This window comes from Lethenteron reissneri, chromosome 50 (assembly GCF_015708825.2).
Source record: "Lethenteron reissneri isolate LAM-NWPU_2019-01 chromosome 50, ASM1570882v1, whole genome shotgun sequence".
Lineage (NCBI taxonomy): Eukaryota > Metazoa > Chordata > Hyperoartia > Petromyzontiformes > Petromyzontidae > Lethenteron > Lethenteron reissneri.
The window spans coordinates 2,903,739-2,922,270 of NC_083828.1; the positions used below are offsets into that span (position 1 = coordinate 2,903,739).

The 18,532-nt window shown below is 46.1% G+C and overlaps 1 protein-coding gene across 5 annotated transcripts in view; it reads right to left on the reverse strand.

Annotated features, from left to right (window-relative positions):
• The window catches only part of LOC133355235 (proton-coupled amino acid transporter 1-like), a 36,650-nt gene extending 18,544 nt beyond the window's left edge, over window positions 1-18,106 (reverse strand). For 2 of the 5 annotated variants that reach the window (XM_061572604.1, XM_061572606.1), the window contains exons 1-2: window positions 17,963-18,074; window positions 10,594-10,969 (exon numbers count right to left, since the gene is read on the reverse strand). In XM_061572604.1, the coding sequence (XP_061428588.1) occupies window positions 10,594-10,969; window positions 17,963-17,990 (404 nt within the window). In that variant the 5' untranslated portion in view covers window positions 17,991-18,074. Of the gene's footprint in view, window positions 1-10,593; window positions 10,970-17,962 lie in introns of all 5 variants that reach the window. The other 3 variants (XM_061572605.1, XM_061572607.1, XM_061572608.1) reach the window with 3 other exon arrangements.
• Window positions 18,107-18,532: the final 426 nt, after the last annotated feature.

Below are 18,532 nucleotides of genomic sequence, written 5' to 3' on the forward strand. Positions count from 1 at the left end.
GTTGTGTCTATTTGTTTGTGTTTCTCCCTTGTGATGGAACTTTGTAGGATGAACATTAATATTTATACGGGGTGATTAATAAGGTGTGAATTGGTCTGTAATAAGGTAGGTACTGATAAGGGGTTGACAGGTTTGAGTTTGTGTGTCTTTCTCTCTCCCCGGGGTCACAAGGATTTTTCTCCGGGTCCTCCGGTGCTATGCATTTCCATGTGATGAGCCACTTCGTTGAGTTACCATTTATGGCCAGGTAGCTTCTGAAAAAGAGCTATACAGCTCAGAGGGCCTGACATTGTGAAATAAAAAAAGTTTAGGTTTACTTGAGTTTTCATTCACTGGTGATGGGTAAGAGGGGTCAATAACGTTGACTCCCAGGGCTTCTTAAGTAAAAAAACATGCAAACTCCAAATATACAGGCGTCAGGGTCGGGATCGTACCCACAACCTCCTCCATACTAGACGAGGGAGATAACATCGCATCACCACGGCACCCCAGTCAGCCCTCCGTCACGACCTATAAACACCGTTTATTGCATTTCGGTCCTCTCCCATGTTTTACAAAGTCCAATTTTCTGGACTTGGAGAATTAAATGCCACGCTAAACGAAAATACAAAGCAATGTACTCAATGGGACTGAAAAACACCTCTCACTGTACTTGAGAATCCAGTTTAACTATGAGCAACTGCCTGGATTCAGGTAGATATCTTCACCAAGCCGCATTGGCCAACGCGGTAAAGTGTGGTCAAGATCACCCTTGAGACTTAAAGAAAGGGAACAATCCAGGCGACACCAGGGCCCCATTGTCAAGGCAGGCCATTGAAACAATCCTGTGAGTTACAGCCAAGGCTGAAGAGCTCACGAGAAAGGGCGAGTGGGTTACGCCAGAGGTCGCAAACGGGTTTTGATTCCTTACCCGTACCCGGCCGCACCAGGGTCGCAAACGGGTACCCGTACCCGGCCGGGTACGGGTAACCCGTACGCTACCCGAAATGAGTGACAAACGGTTACTCACGGCCTACCCGTACCCGTACTCGGCCGTACCAGGATCGCAAACGGGTAGCCGGGTATCGGGTAGGGTACGGGTATCGGGTACCCAGTTGCGACCTCTGGGTTATGCCAGCACATTGCACCTACACAAGATAACCCATCTCAAGACCGTTGCACATACACCACGTTTCCCCCGAACTCTGGTTCCAACAAGAAGCGATGTCAGCTGGGACGGTAAAGGAACCGGGGCTGCTGGTAATCACGAGTTACGGATAAGACGCCTTCTGTATTCTACCATTGCTACACACGACATGTGGACTCTGAACTAAACACATCAAACCTTGTATAATTGGTGACAGAACTAAGGGAATTAAACTCTTTCCCTTTCCGAGGCGCCTGCAAGTTGCAGGGTGGGTATCCCGTTCACCCGTGAATTTCAGAACTGTGTGAGTGGTTAGCGTTAATTTTATTTAGAGAGGTGTAGCAACGTTATTTTTAAAGACATTATACTCCCCGCATAGAACTGTAGCGACACGACTACACTCTATGACAGCTGGCGCCAAACTGCACCATACGCCCTGCCACCGATAAAGTTATTTTAACATTTTCTTCATCGGAATGGGAAAGGGTTAACTGGGACATAGCTTGACTTGGGAGAGAAATTCATATATTTAAAGAGCAAAACCTTTCTTGACAGAGAGAACGTATGGAGAGTAATTATGGAAAATGGAGATTCATCGTTTCTCCACGAATCAAACATAGATTTAGGATTCCAAACTACTTCCAACCGAGTTGCCCAGGTAACATTAAGGTTCTATAGTCACTACAAGTTAAGATAAATACAAATAATTAAAATAATAATGCATTCACAGTTATTATTGGAAATATTATTATTGTTTACCGAAATCAAATTTCTCAAGCACAATTCACTCTACGATCACCGAAGTGCATTTACGTTCCAATCGCAAATCCGAGATTAAGCGCAAAAGCATAGACTCACGGGGCTGTTTCCGAGGATGAAAACTTTAGAGGTCCGTTTTGTCGACATTGTTTCACGCGATTGTAGAGGAACGGCGCAAATTTTTTTTAAGATGATGAACTTGACAGAAATGCACTCGGAGATAATTTGTCCTCGGCAACTGTCTGACTATGTATTTATATAAAGCATATATATCTAAACAGCCTACATTTACAATCCTGCAATGAACGGTCCAAGTACAATTGGTAACATCTCGCGGTCATAAACGGCGATTAGAATGACATTAACTCAGCAATTATTCTGAAAAACAGCGGATAACGCTTTTTTTATCAACTGCAAAAACAGGCTTTCCCTGCGTGGACTTGCACATGTGGCGATGTTCAACGTCACTCACAGATGACAGGTGCTTTTGCCAACATCCAGAGCGATGTGCAGCAGTCTCGAATGAAAGCAAATAGCTGCCGAATTCCACCTTCGCCGCAACGTTTTGGCCCAGGGCTTCGCTGGTCACTTCCCCCACCCGTTTATAATGGTGCAGCCACAATAAGAGGCAACCGACAATGTGGTGCCTATTTTCGCGGCCGCAGGCTTGAAGATGGGCGAGTCAAGCCGCAAACGGGGGTGGAACTCGTAACTTTCCGATTGTGGGCTGCTCGATTTACCGCAGAGGTTTGGGATAGGTTTGGCTTAACAAAAGGATCAGCACGAATATATAGACGACATATAGAGGATAACTTTCAGTCAAATATTTGATACTTGAACGGCCAAAGGAAGGGTGATAATGTACAATACACAAATATCTACATGTTTTCAAAAAGTCACACTCAAGAGATTTTGATTTCTGTTGCTTACGGTTCAAATCATTCGCAACTCAATGAACCAAACGAAGTCGGAGGTTTTTTTTTGTTGTTCTCCCATCACACAAAAATTTACCGGAGACATCACTTGCACCATCCTGACTTGGCTGCCTTGTTACGTTCTGCTTTTGCAACTCTGACAAACGTAAATCATTGTTGGCGTAAAAACGATGATCGTAACATGTCATGTTTTATCAAGTGGAAAATGCAACACGTTCTTAATCAGCAAATATGTAAAATGGAGGGTTAAACGAATGATGACATGGTGGAATATGGTATTGTGACACACGGAAAGTGCTGAATTTGTATTAAATGGTTGGGGGGGGGGCTATGGAAGGATAAGCGAAGGAGGGGGGCTGGCAGTGGGCTGCGGATATTTTTCAGTAAATATGCGTTAGTTTGCGGTAAATGTGTGGTACGTTGCAGTAATTGCGTAGGCGTTTGCAGTGATTTGGAGTAAATGTGGTGCTTTGCGACAGTTTGATGCTTTGCAGATAAAGTGCAGTACATTGCGGTACCAGGACCCAGTTTAAGTGTCATCAGTTCTCTTACACTTTTGGCCGAGGTTTATAGCGGAACGCAACATTCACCGACAACTCACAAATCCAAGTGACTTTAGATTCAGGCACGTGTAACTAAAAATGGGACGTGTCTGAGATTATGCCCACGTGGGTTTGTTGGATCACAAGATGGACAACATGGTGAGGACCTTCATACAGCAGTAGACAGATCGTGGCTAACAACGACGATGATGATGATGATTAAATGCGGGAGAGGGCCCAGAGAGTCTGCGAGATATGGACAAACTCAAATCCACACGAAGGGACTTCATCGTGAGGCGTCCAGGTTCGATTCCATCTCCCTGTGTGGCATTGGAGATGAAGCAAGTTTCTTAAAGACACCCACCTTCGTACACCGAGCAGTTTAAACTGAACTATTTTTTATTTTACTATTTTTTATTTTACCAGGTCAGGCCCACTGAGCTATGTAGCTCTTTTTCATAAGCTATCTGGCCACAAATGATAACTCAACGAAGTGGCTCATCATATGGAAATGCATAGCAACCAAATATTCTGAACTCATGTTTCTGAATGTGGAGGGAAACACCGGAGGACCCGGAGAAAAATCCACGTGACCACGGGGAGAGAGAAAGACACGCAAACTCCAAACACCTCTTCTTGGTTCTTTCGGTAAAGTCACGTAAAATGGAAATAATAAAATAATAAAAATAAAACATAATAAAATAATTCTCACGACGTTCAGACTGACTCTGTCTCCTCGACAGACCTGTTCTCCACCTGAGGACGGCTGCTTGCGTTGTGGCCGAAACATCGTGAGAAGTATTTTATTATGTTGAATTTTTATTATTTTATTATTTCCATTCTACGTGACTTTACCGAAAGAACCAAGAAGATGAATCCCTGCAGTCACGAAAGCTTTAAATCGAAACTCCAATAACCTGTCAACCCCTTATCAGTACCTACCTTATTACAGACCTATTCAGACCTTATTAGTCACCCCATATAAGCCTTAGCTCAACCAAGTGGGCTTATCACGTGGATATTTATAGCGGCAAATACTCTAAACGCATGTATCTAAATGTGGAGGGGAAAACCGGAGTAACTGGAGAAAAATCCACGCGACCACGGGGAGAGAGACACGCAAAGTCCAAATATACAGCAGGCCTCTGGGTCGGTATCGAACTCACAACTACTGTATACCAGGCGAGGTAGTTAACATCTCGCCACGGGGGCACTTGTATAAATGGGTATGCCACAGTTGATCAATCGGCACGTTGCGTGGAGTGGGGTAAAGTGTGGGTAATGCCTACTACGTACAAGACGGTCAAGGCTCATGGTCAACATGACCCGGACACAACAAGAGGAAACAATACAAATGAGACAGAACGAGGCAGAATTTACAACAACAAAAAAACAAGATAGTGCACAGAGCAGAGGACAAGTGAAAAAAACAGAAAACAATACATACGGGACAGTACCGCGGGGGGCTTGTCGGTGGTGGCAGGCATCTAACGACGATTGAACCAGCGAGGAGGAGGATGATTTTTATCCTCCTAGAATCCGATCCGTACAATTGGGACATGGAATACGTCTGTGTATTGCATGTCGGGTGTTGGTATAAAACTAGCACGTACGTCGCATGTATTATTTTTCTCGTTTGACCATCTCCTTTGTGTTGTACCATACTCTCCTGGTTGTAGGAAGCCCTTTGCACCCCCCCCCCCCCCGCATGGACAGATTTGTACAACGACGGGCTACGTTTGACTTTCTGGAGCATCTTATAATCCAGATAACACTTTCATTCGGTCTCGTCTTTAGTGTCCCCTTCAATACCCCTAAACTTAATGTTTGCTTATGATTACCATGCCAATGCAGAAATAATTATTCCATACAAAATTTGATGTCGGCATCGTGAAATAACCGGTTTTGACAGATGAAATTATGCATCATCAGATGCATGGGGATTGGATGGAGAAGTAAACTATAGCCTACACTTGTACACTACAATTCGCATGCTATAACATGACCACAGTCACAAAGTGCTGTTAGCGAGCACCTATGAAGGCTGGCACGGCACACGAGGGGGTGGGGTAGCCACCACCACACCCAGCTGCCCCTGTCTCCCCATTGGTGATGTTTACACATTGCACCAGGTACAATTTGAGGCTGAGTCAACCTAAGGGAGGCCCAGGACCGGTTCAGATAATCGTCACTGGTGTTGGCCCTGAGCGGGAATCAAACTTTGGCTGCTGGGTTCGTAGCGCAGCGCGTTAACCGCTACACTACCGCTCTCCACAGCCACAATACGAAGACACACACACATAAACTCGGTTTAACACGTACGCTTTCGCGACCAATATTATCCACAAGAGAGGTTTTTGGATTAAATCGCGTAAATATAAATGTGTCGTTAAACCCGCCACCACCCGACACAGCCACTTAGTAAGATTTGTCACACAAACAAAACATGCCAATCAGTTACTAGTACAGCACACCGGTCTGTTGGAGAGTAAACCCACAACATTTACAATTCGAGTACGACGTTTCGCCAGTAATTACGACTAGCATCATCAGGCGGACAGCCAGATTTGTGGAGTCATCTTCCTGCTTCGGTCTAAACACACACATGAACTGTTCATGCCCCCTGCTGGTAACACGTGGACACCACATGGAACTAGCCATCATAAGACACATTTTATTTTTTCAAGGTGCAGCTCTTGAATCTCTTTGGCACGGCCGCTGCTGGCCGAAGAGCTTCCACTCAAGGAAGCTTCAAAGGGCCTCCCAAGATAATTTTGGTCGACTCTTCCACGCTGCCCAGATGTCAGAGTACCCACACTTTACCCCACCATGCACGACCTTCAGATTGGCTGTGGTGTCTTTCCGACAGACCTGTTTCTTCACCTGAGGACGGCTGCTTGCGTTGTGGCCGAAACGTCTTGAGAATTATTTTATTATGTTTATTTTTATTATTTTATTATTTCCCTTCTACGTGACTTTACCGAAAGAACCAAGAAGATCCATCAAGGTCTTTAAGATCTTCCGATCTTCAACTGCTCAGCACTCCCAGGGTTAGGTTGTGCTCTTTTGGTGATCGGGCTTTTGTTCCATAGCGTGGCACCCACAAGCTATGGAACGCCTTGCTACTTGAAATCAGGGCAATCAGAGTCGGTAGATACATAAGTCAGATTTGAAAACCCATCTCTTTAAAGTGGCCTTCCCTGTTTAGTTTGGTCGGTTGTCCCTAGTTCTGTTTCTGTTTCCTGCATTTCATGCATTGCGCATTGGGATCCTAGGATGGAAAGCACATTATACATTTGAATTATTATTATAAAGTGCGCAAGTGGTACTATGAAACGATTTCAAATATAAGGCACTTATCACGAGTAATATGGTGGTGGTATGGACCACTATCCGTCATTAACACGTGTAACTCAGAGCGAAGTAAAATTATGAAAAGTTTTGTGTAAACCAAACATCTTAAGCTTAACATCCAAAGGAAATGAGAGCTCTAGCATTTAAAAGACTGCAAACATCGGATATTAACACGGTACACTTTGTAGCTTTCTGACTTGATGTGCTTAAGAGTTGTACCGCATGTTGTTGCCTAACATCACGGGCGGTTCGATCTGAAAACAACATCGGGGAAGTTCAAACAACTTCTTTGGAATCAGTCACCTCCCGCCCACGCCACTCTCTTTACCTCTCTACCTTGTGACTCTCTAAGAGCCAGATCTCATCACGCTGTCGTCGTTAAAAAAAAAAACCCCACATCAGCAGCGTGAAAATACGTGGATGGTGTTAGCCCCGCAAATGAAGTTCCCGACACCAGAACAATCAAGAGGGGTCGATGTCACACGGTGCTTTAGACGACGGCTGTGACACTTAACAGGAAACGTTGGTCGACCGTGCACACAAAACACAAATAACGTCACAAGTTCTTTCCCATCATCTGCACAAGGGGCGCGTGGACTTTGTCCTGGTACATTACCGCCGGTGGAATTTGGAACGCAGCCTCAGCGGCGTTCCACCCTGGACATCTTTGGGTCCATTGCGAAATTTACCAAATTCCGTTGTGGGAATCCGTCTTGACCAACAACAAGAAGAACTGGCCACCTGCCATCAAGTGATGCAATTTTCTAGCGGCACTCATGTGGGACCCCACGAGAGATGATGATGATGATATTGGCGAGATGTTAACTACCTCGCCTAGTATACATGAGGTCGTGGGTTCCAACCCTACCCTGTTGTTTCTTTGGAGTTTGCATGTTCACCCGGTGGATTTTTCTCCGGGTTCTCCGATTTTCCCCTCCACATTTTAAATCAACATCACGCGTTTAGAGTATTTGGCAGCTATACATTTCCACGGGATAAGCCACACTTTGTTGAACTATGATTTGTGGCCAGGTAGCTTCTGAAAAAAATAGCTATTCAGCTCGATGGGCATTACCTGGTAAAATAAAAAAAGTTTAGTAGTTTATAGAACTCGATCAATGGGAATTATTTATCTTGATCCACTGAAACGCACACTGGCTTATGTGTACAATACAGAGTACACTTAATGGTACACTGGAAGAGTGCATTTTCAAATGCCTTTTTAACGTTATTTTCTTTTACTTAAGGCATTTAATTCGGCAAAAAAACGGATGCAGTAATCCGAGCCTCAAAACAGAAAAGTACCCAATCTTTGGTTCTTTCGGTAAAGTCACGTAGGTATAAAATAAAATAGATCACGACGTTTCGTGCGCAACACAAGCGTCCATCATCAGGTGGGAAAGCCTGCTACGTGACTTTACCGAAAGAACCAAAGAGTATGGATTCCTGCAGTCACGAAAGCTTCAAATCAAGATAGAAAAGTACATAAATCATAAAATCCATGCGTAAAGATGTTCCGACTGCCATTGAAGGAAGTTAACTAAATGCAAATGAAACATGAACGGTCATGCAAGTCGATAACAAGATTCAGAGACATTTGAAGATAATTTTGCGGAAATTGTACGATACATTTGGAGTGGCTTGTATATCAATAAAGATTAAGCACCTCCTCACACGTTTGCTGACATCGTCGTCTTTATAGCAACCTATGGGCCCATTAACTGCAGGAAGTGACTTTAGAAGTCACCGAGGCACCAAAGTTTGGCTAAAACGCACAGAGATGGAACAATTCCGCAAAGAGGTCACGCGCAAAAAATAAACTGAAAAACAACTTTTTGTGAGTCACGCCAGCGGGGAAAACGCCAGAGAATGTAGATTTAGGGCGATTATTACAGGTCTGAGGCTAAACATTACGAAAGAAAGGTTGGTGCTTTCAGGAAACTGAACTTACACATCAAATGGCAACACGCGTGTTGCGGAACGCTTTTAAAATGTGACCACTTTCAATTTCAAGTTCATTGATTAGGTATAGCCCTGTGAGCCATTCGGCTCTTGAATCGGGTGCAACCGCAACAAACAAAAAACTAAAACAAGAAAACATCTTAAAGTGAATATGTGACTAAGTGCAAACAGAAAATCCAGGAAAAGACAGCAAAATATTGCACAAAAAGCACCGCACACCAACGCTGTGCAAAAATCCCAGTGGGATGCAAGTCAAACAACAACAACCACAAGACAACTTAGATTAAGGCCATCAGTCTAACTCTGTACTACAACAAACAAACATGGCCAAACCCAAAAAACTTTTCGAAATCACCAAAATAAAGCCAAGAAAACAATGAAACGGTGATCATAGGAACTGACGGAATTTTCACAATAAACGACGTAGCGGCGATAACACGGACAGCCAACACGGACGACACAATCGATCAGTCGATCAATCGATCAGCCGATCAGTCCATCAATCGAACAGTCCATCAATCGATCAGTCCATCAGTCGATCAATCAACCTCGACGGCCGAGGCTACGACCCGGCAGCTCCTCCGACCCCCCCCCCCCAGATGATCACCGCGGGATCATTATCCCGGGCCCACATCTTGCGGCAGTGGTTATACTTCAACTCTACAGTGAGTGGTTATACTTGAACTCTAGAGTGAGTGGTTATACTTGAACTCTAGAGTGGTTATACTTGAACTCTAGAGTGAGTGGTTATACTTGAACTCTAGAGTGGTTATACTTGAACTCTAGAGTGAGTGGTTATACTTCAACTCTAGAGTGGTTATACTTGAACTCTAGAGTGAGTGGTTATACTTCAACTCTAGAGTGGTTATACTTCAACTCTAGAGTGGTTATACTTCAACTCTACAGTGGTTATACTTGAACTCTAGAGTGAGTGGTTATACTTCAACTCTAGAGTGGTTATACTTGAACTCTAGAGTGAGTGGTTATACTTCAACTCTAGAGTGGTTATACTTGAACTCTAGAGTGAGTGGTTATACTTGAACTCTAGAGTGGTTATACTTGAACTCTAGAGTGAGTGGTTATACTTCAACTCTAGAGTGGTTATACTTGAACTCTAGAGTGAGTGGTTATACTTCAACTCTAGAGTGGTTATACTTCAACTCTAGAGTGGTTATACTTCAACTCTACAGTGGTTATACTTGAACTCTAGAGTGAGTGGTTATACTTCAACTCTAGAGTGGTTATACTTGAACTCTAGAGTGAGTGGTTATACTTCAACTCTAGAGTGGTTATACTTGAACTCTAGAGTGAGTGGTTATACTTGAACTCTAGAGTGGTTATACTTGAACTCTAGAGTGAGTGGTTATACTTCAACTCTAGAGTGGTTATACTTGAACTCTAGAGTGAGTGGTTATACTTCAACTCTAGAGTGGTTATACTTCAACTCTAGAGTGGTTATACTTCAACTCTACAGTGAGTGGTTATACTTCAACTCTAGAGTGGTTATACTTCAACTCTACAGTGAGTGGTTATACTTGAACTCTAGAGTGAGTGGTTATACTTCAACTCTAGAGTGGTTATACTTCAACTCTACAGTGGTTATACTTGAACTCTAGAGTGAGTGGTTATACTTCAACTCTAGAGTGGTTATACTTGAACTCTAGAGTGAGTGGTTATACTTCAACTCTAGAGTGGTTATACTTCAACTCTACAGTGAGTGGTTATACTTCAACTCTACAGTGAGTGTTTATACTTCAACTCTACAGTGAGTGGTTATGATGCTGATGAAGATCGTCCGAGCCAGGCCAATGATGATGATGACGACGACGATGATGATGATGATGAAAAACTAAAAACGACCTCGCAAACCACGAGAACGTCCCGCGGGCGGTGGGGGGGGAGCACGTCCCAATACCTTCCCGATCCATGGCGCTCCCTCCCGGGGTAGACGGCGGAGGGGAGCGCGGTGGTGATGGTGGTGTCCGCGTGGGGAGATAGGAGGAGATGGAGGAGATGGAGCCCAGAGTGTTGGGGGCACGAGAAGCGAGCGCAGGAGATGAACGAGACGGGGGTAGGGGCAGTAGCAGCAGCAGCAGCTGGAGGCGCCGCTCTTCCTGTACCACCCAGTAAAACGCCTCCTCGAGTCCCTCTCTCTCCACTCCTCCTCCTCCTCCCCTCCTCCTCGTCTCGCCGCCTCCACTGCCGCTCCCCGCGGGGGACCCGGCACCCACGGGCAGCGTAACGCAGCGCGACCCGGCAAAGTCTCCCGCACCGACACCGCCGCCACTTGCCTACAGCCAACGTCAAGTCAGAGGGTTTACCTCTCATCCAGATCAGAGGGTTTACCTCTCATCCAGATCAGAGGGTTTACCTCTCATCCAGATCAGAGGGTTTACCTCTCATCCAGATCAGAGGGTTTACCTCTCATCCAGATCAGAGGGTTTACCTCTCATTCAGACCCAGAGGGTTTATACCTCTCATCCAGATCAGAGGGTTTACCTCTCATCCAGATCAGAGGGTTTACCTCTCATCCAGACCAGAGGGTTTGCCTCTCATCCAGATCAGAGGGTTTACCTCTCATCCAGATCAGAGGGTTTACCTCTCATCCAGATCAGAGGGTTTACCTCTCATCCAGATCAGAGGGTTTACCTCTCATCCAGATCAGAGGGTTTACCTCTCACCCAGATCAGAGGGTTTACCTCTCATCCAGATCAGAGGGGTTACCTCTCATCCAGATCAGAGGGGTTACCTCTCATCCAGATCAGAGGGTTTACCTCTCATCCAGACCAGAGGGTTTACCTCTCATCCAGACCAGAGGCTTTACCCCTCATCCAGACTAGAGGGTTTACCTCTCATCCAGACCAGAGGATTTACCTCTCATCCAGACCAGAGGCTTTACCACTCATCCAGATCAGAGGGTTTACCTCTCATCCAGACCAGAGGCTTTACCACTCATCCAGATCAGAGGGTTTACCTCTCATCCAGACCAGAGGCTTTACCACTCATCCAGATCAGAGGGTTTACCTCTCATCCAGATCAGAGGGTTTACCTCTCATTCAGACCCAGAGGGTTTATACCTCTCATCCAGATCAGAGGGTTTACCTCTCATCCAGATCAGAGGGTTTACCTCTCATCCAGACCAGAGGGTTTGCCTCTCATCCAGATCAGAGGGTTTACCTCTCATCCAGATCAGAGGGTTTACCTCTCATCCAGATCAGAGGGTTTACCTCTCATCCAGATCAGAGGGTTTACCTCTCATTCAGACCCAGAGGGTTTATACCTCTCATCCAGATCAGAGGGTTTACTTCTCATCCAGATCAGAGGGTTTACCTCTCATCCAGAGCAGAGGGTTTGCCTCTCATCCAGACCAGAGGGTTTACCTCTCATACAGAACAGAGGGTTTACCTCTCATCCAGACCAGAGGTTTACCTCTCATCCAGATCAGAGGGTTTACCTCTCATCCAGACCAGAGGGTTTGCCTCTCATCCAGAACAGAGGGTTTACCTCTCATCCAGATCAGAGGGTTTACCTCTCACCCAGATCAGAGGGTTTACCTCTCATCCAGATCAGAGGGGTTACCTCTCATCCAGATCAGAGGGTTTACCTCTCATCCAGATCAGAGGGTTTACCTCTCATCCAGATTAGAGGGTTTACCTCTCATCCAGACCAGAGGCTTTACCACTCATCCAGATCAGAGGGTTTACCTCTCATCCAGACCAGAGGCTTTACCACTCATCCAGATCAGAGGGTTTACCTCTCATCCAGATCAGAGGGTTTACCTCTCATCCAGACCAGAGGGTTTATACCTCTCATCCAGATCAGAGGGTTTACCTCTCATCCAGATCAGAGGGTTTACCTCTCACCCAGATCAGAGGGTTTACCTCTCATCCAGATCAGAGGGTTTACCTCTCACCCAGATCAGAGGGTTTACCTCTCATCCAGATCAGAGGGGTTACCTCTCATCCAGATCAGAGGGTTTACCTCTCATCCAGATCAGAGGGTTTACCTCTCACCCAGATCAGAGGGTTTACCTCTCATCCAGATCAGAGGGGTTACCTCTCATCCAGATCAGAGGGTTTACCTCTCATCCAGATCAGAGGGTTTACCTCTCATCCAGACCAGAGGCTTTACCCCTCATCCAGACTAGAGGGTTTACCTCTCATCCAGACCAGAGGATTTACCTCTCATCCAGACCAGAGGCTTTACCACTCATCCAGATCAGAGGGTTTACCTCTCATCCAGACCAGAGGCTTTACCACTCATCCAGATCAGAGGGTTTACCTCTCATCCAGACCAGAGGCTTTACCACTCATCCAGATCAGAGGGTTTACCTCTCATCCAGATCAGAGGGTTTACCTCTCATCCAGACCAGAGGGTGTATACCTCTCATCCAGATCAGAGGGTTTACCTCTCATCCAGATCAGAGGGTTTACCTCTCATCCAGATCAGAGGGTTTACCTCTCACCCAGATCAGAGGGTTTACCTCTCATCCAGATCAGAGGGTTTACCTCTCACCCAGATCAGAGGGTTTACCTCTCATCCAGATCAGAGGGTTTACCTCTCATCCAGATCAGAGGGTTTACCTCTCATCCAGATCAGAGGGTTTACCTCTCACCCAGATCAGAGGGTTTACCTCTCATCCAGATCAGAGGGTTTACCTCTCATCCAGATCAGAGGGTTTACCTCTCATCCAGATCAGAGGGTTTGCCTCTCATCCAGATCAGAGGGTTTACCTCTCATCCAGATCAGAGGGTTTACCTCTCATCCAGATCAGAGGGTTTACCTCTCATCCAGATCAGAGGGTTTACCTCTCACCCAGACCAGAGGGTTTACCTCTCATCCAGATCAGAGGGTTTACCTCTCACCCAGATCAGAGGTTTTGCCTCTCATCCAGATCAGAGGGTTTACCTCTCATCCAGATCAGAGGGTTTACCTCTCATCCAGATCAGAGGGTTTACTTCTCATCCAGATCAGAGGGTTTACCTCTCATCCAGAGCAGAGGGTTTGCCTCTCATCCAGACCAGAGGGTTTACCTCTCATACAGAACAGAGGGTTTACCTCTCATCCAGACCAGAGGTTTACCTCTCATCCAGATCAGAGGGTTTACCTCTCATCCAGACCAGAGGGTTTGCCTCTCATCCAGAACAGAGGGTTTACCTCTCATCCAGATCAGAGGGTTTACCTCTCACCCAGATCAGAGGGTTTACCTCTCATCCAGATCAGAGGGGTTACCTCTCATCCAGATCAGAGGGTTTACCTCTCATCCAGATCAGAGGGTTTACCTCTCATCCAGATTAGAGGGTTTACCTCTCATCCAGACCAGAGGCTTTACCACTCATCCAGATCAGAGGGTTTACCTCTCATCCAGACCAGAGGCTTTACCACTCATCCAGATCAGAGGGTTTACCTCTCATCCAGATCAGAGGGTTTACCTCTCATCCAGACCAGAGGGTTTATACCTCTCATCCAGATCAGAGGGTTTACCTCTCATCCAGATCAGAGGGTTTACCTCTCACCCAGATCAGAGGGTTTACCTCTCATCCAGATCAGAGGGTTTACCTCTCACCCAGATCAGAGGGTTTACCTCTCATCCAGATCAGAGGGTTTACCTCTCATCCAGATCAGAGGGTTTACCTCTCATCCAGATCAGAGGGTTTACCTCTCACCCAGATCAGAGGGTTTACCTCTCATCCAGATCAGAGGGGTTACCTCTCATCCAGATCAGAGGGTTTACCTCTCATCCAGATCAGAGGGTTTACCTCTCATCCAGACCAGAGGCTTTACCCCTCATCCAGACTAGAGGGTTTACCTCTCATCCAGACCAGAGGATTTACCTCTCATCCAGACCAGAGGCTTTACCACTCATCCAGATCAGAGGGTTTACCTCTCATCCAGACCAGAGGCTTTACCTCTCATCCAGATCAGAGGGTTTACCTCTCATCCAGACCAGAGGCTTTACCACTCATCCAGATCAGAGGGTTTACCTCTCATCCAGATCAGAGGGTTTACCTCTCATCCAGACCAGAGGGTGTATACCTCTCATCCAGATCAGAGGGTTTACCTCTCATCCAGATCAGAGGTTTACCTCTCATCCAGATCAGAGGGTTTACCTCTCACCCAGATCAGAGGGTTTACCTCTCATCCAGATCAGAGGGTTTACCTCTCACCCAGATCAGAGGGTTTACCTCTCATCCAGATCAGAGGGTTTACCTCTCATCCAGATCAGAGGGTTTACCTCTCATCCAGATCAGAGGGTTTACCTCTCACCCAGATCAGAGGGTTTACCTCTCATCCAGATCAGAGGGTTTACCTCTCATCCAGATCAGAGGGTTTACCTCTCATCCAGATCAGAGGGTTTGCCTCTCATCCAGATCAGAGGGTTTACCTCTCATCCAGATCAGAGGGTTTACCTCTCATCCAGATCAGAGGGTTTACCTATCATCCAGATCAGAGGGTTTACCTCTCACCCAGACCAGAGGGTTTACCTCTCATCCAGATCAGAGGGTTTACCTCTCACCCAGATCAGAGGGTTTGCCTCTCATCCAGATCAGAGGGTTTACCTCTCATCCAGATCAGAGGGTTTACCTCTCATCCAGATCAGAGGGTTTACCTCTCATCCAGATCAGAGGGTTTACCTCTCACCCAGATCAGAGGGTTTACCTCTCATCCAGATCAGAGGGTTTGCCTCTCATCCAGATCAGAGGGTTTACCTCTCACCCAGATCAGAGGGTTTACCTCTCATCCAGATCAGAGGGCTTGCCTCTCATCCAGATCAAAGGTTTTACCTCTCATCCAGATCAGAGACTTCACCACTCATCCAGATCAGAGGTTTTACCTCTCATCCAGACCAGAGGCGGTTAAATTTCCATTTAAAGCTTTCGTGACTGCAGGGATTCATCTTCTATTTTAGTTTTTTACGTGGTGGTTTGGCTGCTGCAGCTCCTTACTATTAAAAATTTCCTCCCTTTATTACTGCTAATCCTACTTCCTCCCTTTATTACTGCTAATCCTACATAATACACGAGCATAATATGACTTTGAGAGCTCCCCACCATCACCTACACATTCCACAAGTAGTGACTAATCCCATATCTGCATTTTCCATAAATATGCTAAATTCCTCTGTTGATATGTAAATTCCGTTGTCAAGGCGCCCTTCCTCCCCTAACCCAGCTTAAATATACGTTGCCAAGCTTGGTGGTGTTCATTCGGACGCTGTCTTTCCGACAGCCCTGTTCTTCACCTGAGGACGGCTGCTTGCGTTGTGGCCGAAACGTCGTGAGAATTGTATTTCATTATGTTTAATTTTTATTATTGTATTATTTCCCTTCTACGTGACTTTACCGAAAGAACCAAGAAGACCAGACCAGAGGCTTTACCTGTAATCTATTGTACTCCAGAGTTAATAATGGACATGCACCGTTATGCTACCAGAGATGAAGTTACAACAGTTGGGGTTGTTTTCGTTTTGTTTAGGGTTGATAATTCACGTTGCAAGAAACCCGGTACACAAATCTATCGTTTCTAGATTTGAAGCTTTCGTGACTGCAAGGATTCATACTCTTAGTTCTTTCGGTAAAGTCACGTAGGTAAAAAATGAAATTAAAATTAATAGAAATAAAATAATAAATCACGACGTTTCGGAGGCAACACAAGTCTCCGTCATCAGGTGGGACCGTCACAGCCAGATTTGCTGCATCAAGTGAGGCAGGGATTCAAGATGCAAGCTCTTAAATACAAGTTCAGGAGGAGGAGAGGGGGGAGGAGCTTATCAGAATGTGGTAGCCAATGAATGGAACGTATCGGGAGGGGGGGGGGGCTAAAAGAGGGGACGAGGTCCTCGTCGGCGTGTTTGTGCGCAAGTCATTGTAGATGCACGTGACTTTACCGAAAGAACTAAGAGTAAATCTATCAATCTTAATTTTGGAGCTTTCGTGACTGCAGGAATTATTCTTTGGTTCTTTCGGTAAAGTCACGTATAAAGATACAATAATAAATTAAATAATAGCATACTACGACGTTTCCATTGCAACACACGCAATCATCATCAGGTATAAAAGAAATAGCAACAAAAATCTAAGCAGAAAACTATAGACAGACATATAAGCAGACAGATATCACAAAGATACACAGAGAGAGAACACGTATTGGCACAAAGATCTATTGTTACCGTTTGCTTGACGTAACCGAGACGTGTCACAGCAGAGAAGGCTGCGGCTCAAGTTGGGCTCAGGCCAAACAACAACAAAAATAATCGCAAAAACAAACGTCACGTACAACAACAACAACCGAGCTAAAACTATTTCGAGACATTTTCATATATTCGACCACCGGCACGGGAACGTGGAATTTCCACCTTTTGGGTTTGGGCTACAAAGAGGAGATGGGCACCAATGTCTCAACGCGGCTAATTCGAGCAGGACGACATCGCTGGTTTGTTGATCGTTAGGATTTAAATCCGAGCTGATGTGCCGGCAGCAGCAGCACCACCACCATTACATGTGTCCATATCATTTAGATGATTTTGCTGATATATACACTTCTACGTGATAAGCCACTTTGTCGAGCTGTCATTTGTGGCCAGGTCGCTTCTGAAAAAGGAAGCTAATAGCTCAGTTGCGCTCCCATTGTGTTTGATTCGTATTGTTTGTTGTAGTAACGTTCTGACATGCCCCTACTGGACACCTGTAAAAAAAGAGCTTCATAGCTCATCGGATTCCTCCAGTATATAAATAAATATTCGGATTCTTTTAGATTTGAAGTTTTCGTGACTGCAAGGATCCATACTCTTTGATTCTTTCGGTAAAATCACGTAGGTGAAAATAAAATAAGATAAAAAATAAAATATAAATGAAAAACTCAATTAAATCACGACGTTTCGGGCGCAACACAAGCGTCCGTCATCAGCGAAAAAACCGTTGCTTTGACAAGGGTTTAAACCCTTGTTGATTTAAATTGTATTTATTTATTTTATTTATTTAGTTTTCACCTACGTGAATTTACCGAAAGAACCAAAGAATATTCTGATTCTGGGTCTTCCAAATCGTCCCCCTGGTCAATCCGAACAGGGCTACGTACTCCCTGGCTCACCACCAATATATCCATGCCCACGTGAAACTGACACAGAGAGTAAAAAGCGACTGAATCTCACTGGGGGGGGGGGGGGGGGTAAGCTGTACACACGTGGGGGGTAGCGTGTTTCTAACCGGCACAACGCGGGCATTAGACGGCGTTCCTCAGGTTGCACTCCAGTTTTAAATAAACATTTTAATTCCGATAATTACCTGCACCGCGCCGGGGCTTGGCACGCATGGAGCTAGAGAGAGGGGGGCATTTCCCTCCACCATCTGTCAACCGCCGCACGCACGCGCGTGTGCGCGTGTGTGTGTGTGCGTGTGTGCGCGTGTGTGTGCACGTGAGTGTGTGCGCGTGTGCGCGCGTGTGCGTGTGCGCGCGTGAGTGTGTGCGCGCCTGCGTGCGCGAGTGTGCGCGCGTGTGCGTGTGTGCGCGTGTGTGAGTGTGTGTGTGAGTGTGCGCGCGTGTGTGCGTGCGTGTGTGAGTGTGCGCGCGTGTGTGCGCGCGTGTGTGTGCGCGTGTGTGAGTGTGTGCGCGTGTGTGAGTGTGCGCGCGTGTGTGAGTGTGTGCGTGTGTGAGTGTGCGCGCGTGTGTGCGCGCGTGTGTGTGTGCGTTGGCACAGTAGGGGGCACTGGTGGGTGCATCAGCCAGTCATCTCAGTCATCTCAGTCAGTCGACCCGTTGGTACCTGCTGGGTCTGCCCCGTGACCTCCTGCCAACGGGCGTTCGACACTTCACGTGGTAGCCTCAAGGTGCACGTGGCCTGGCACGAGCGTCGT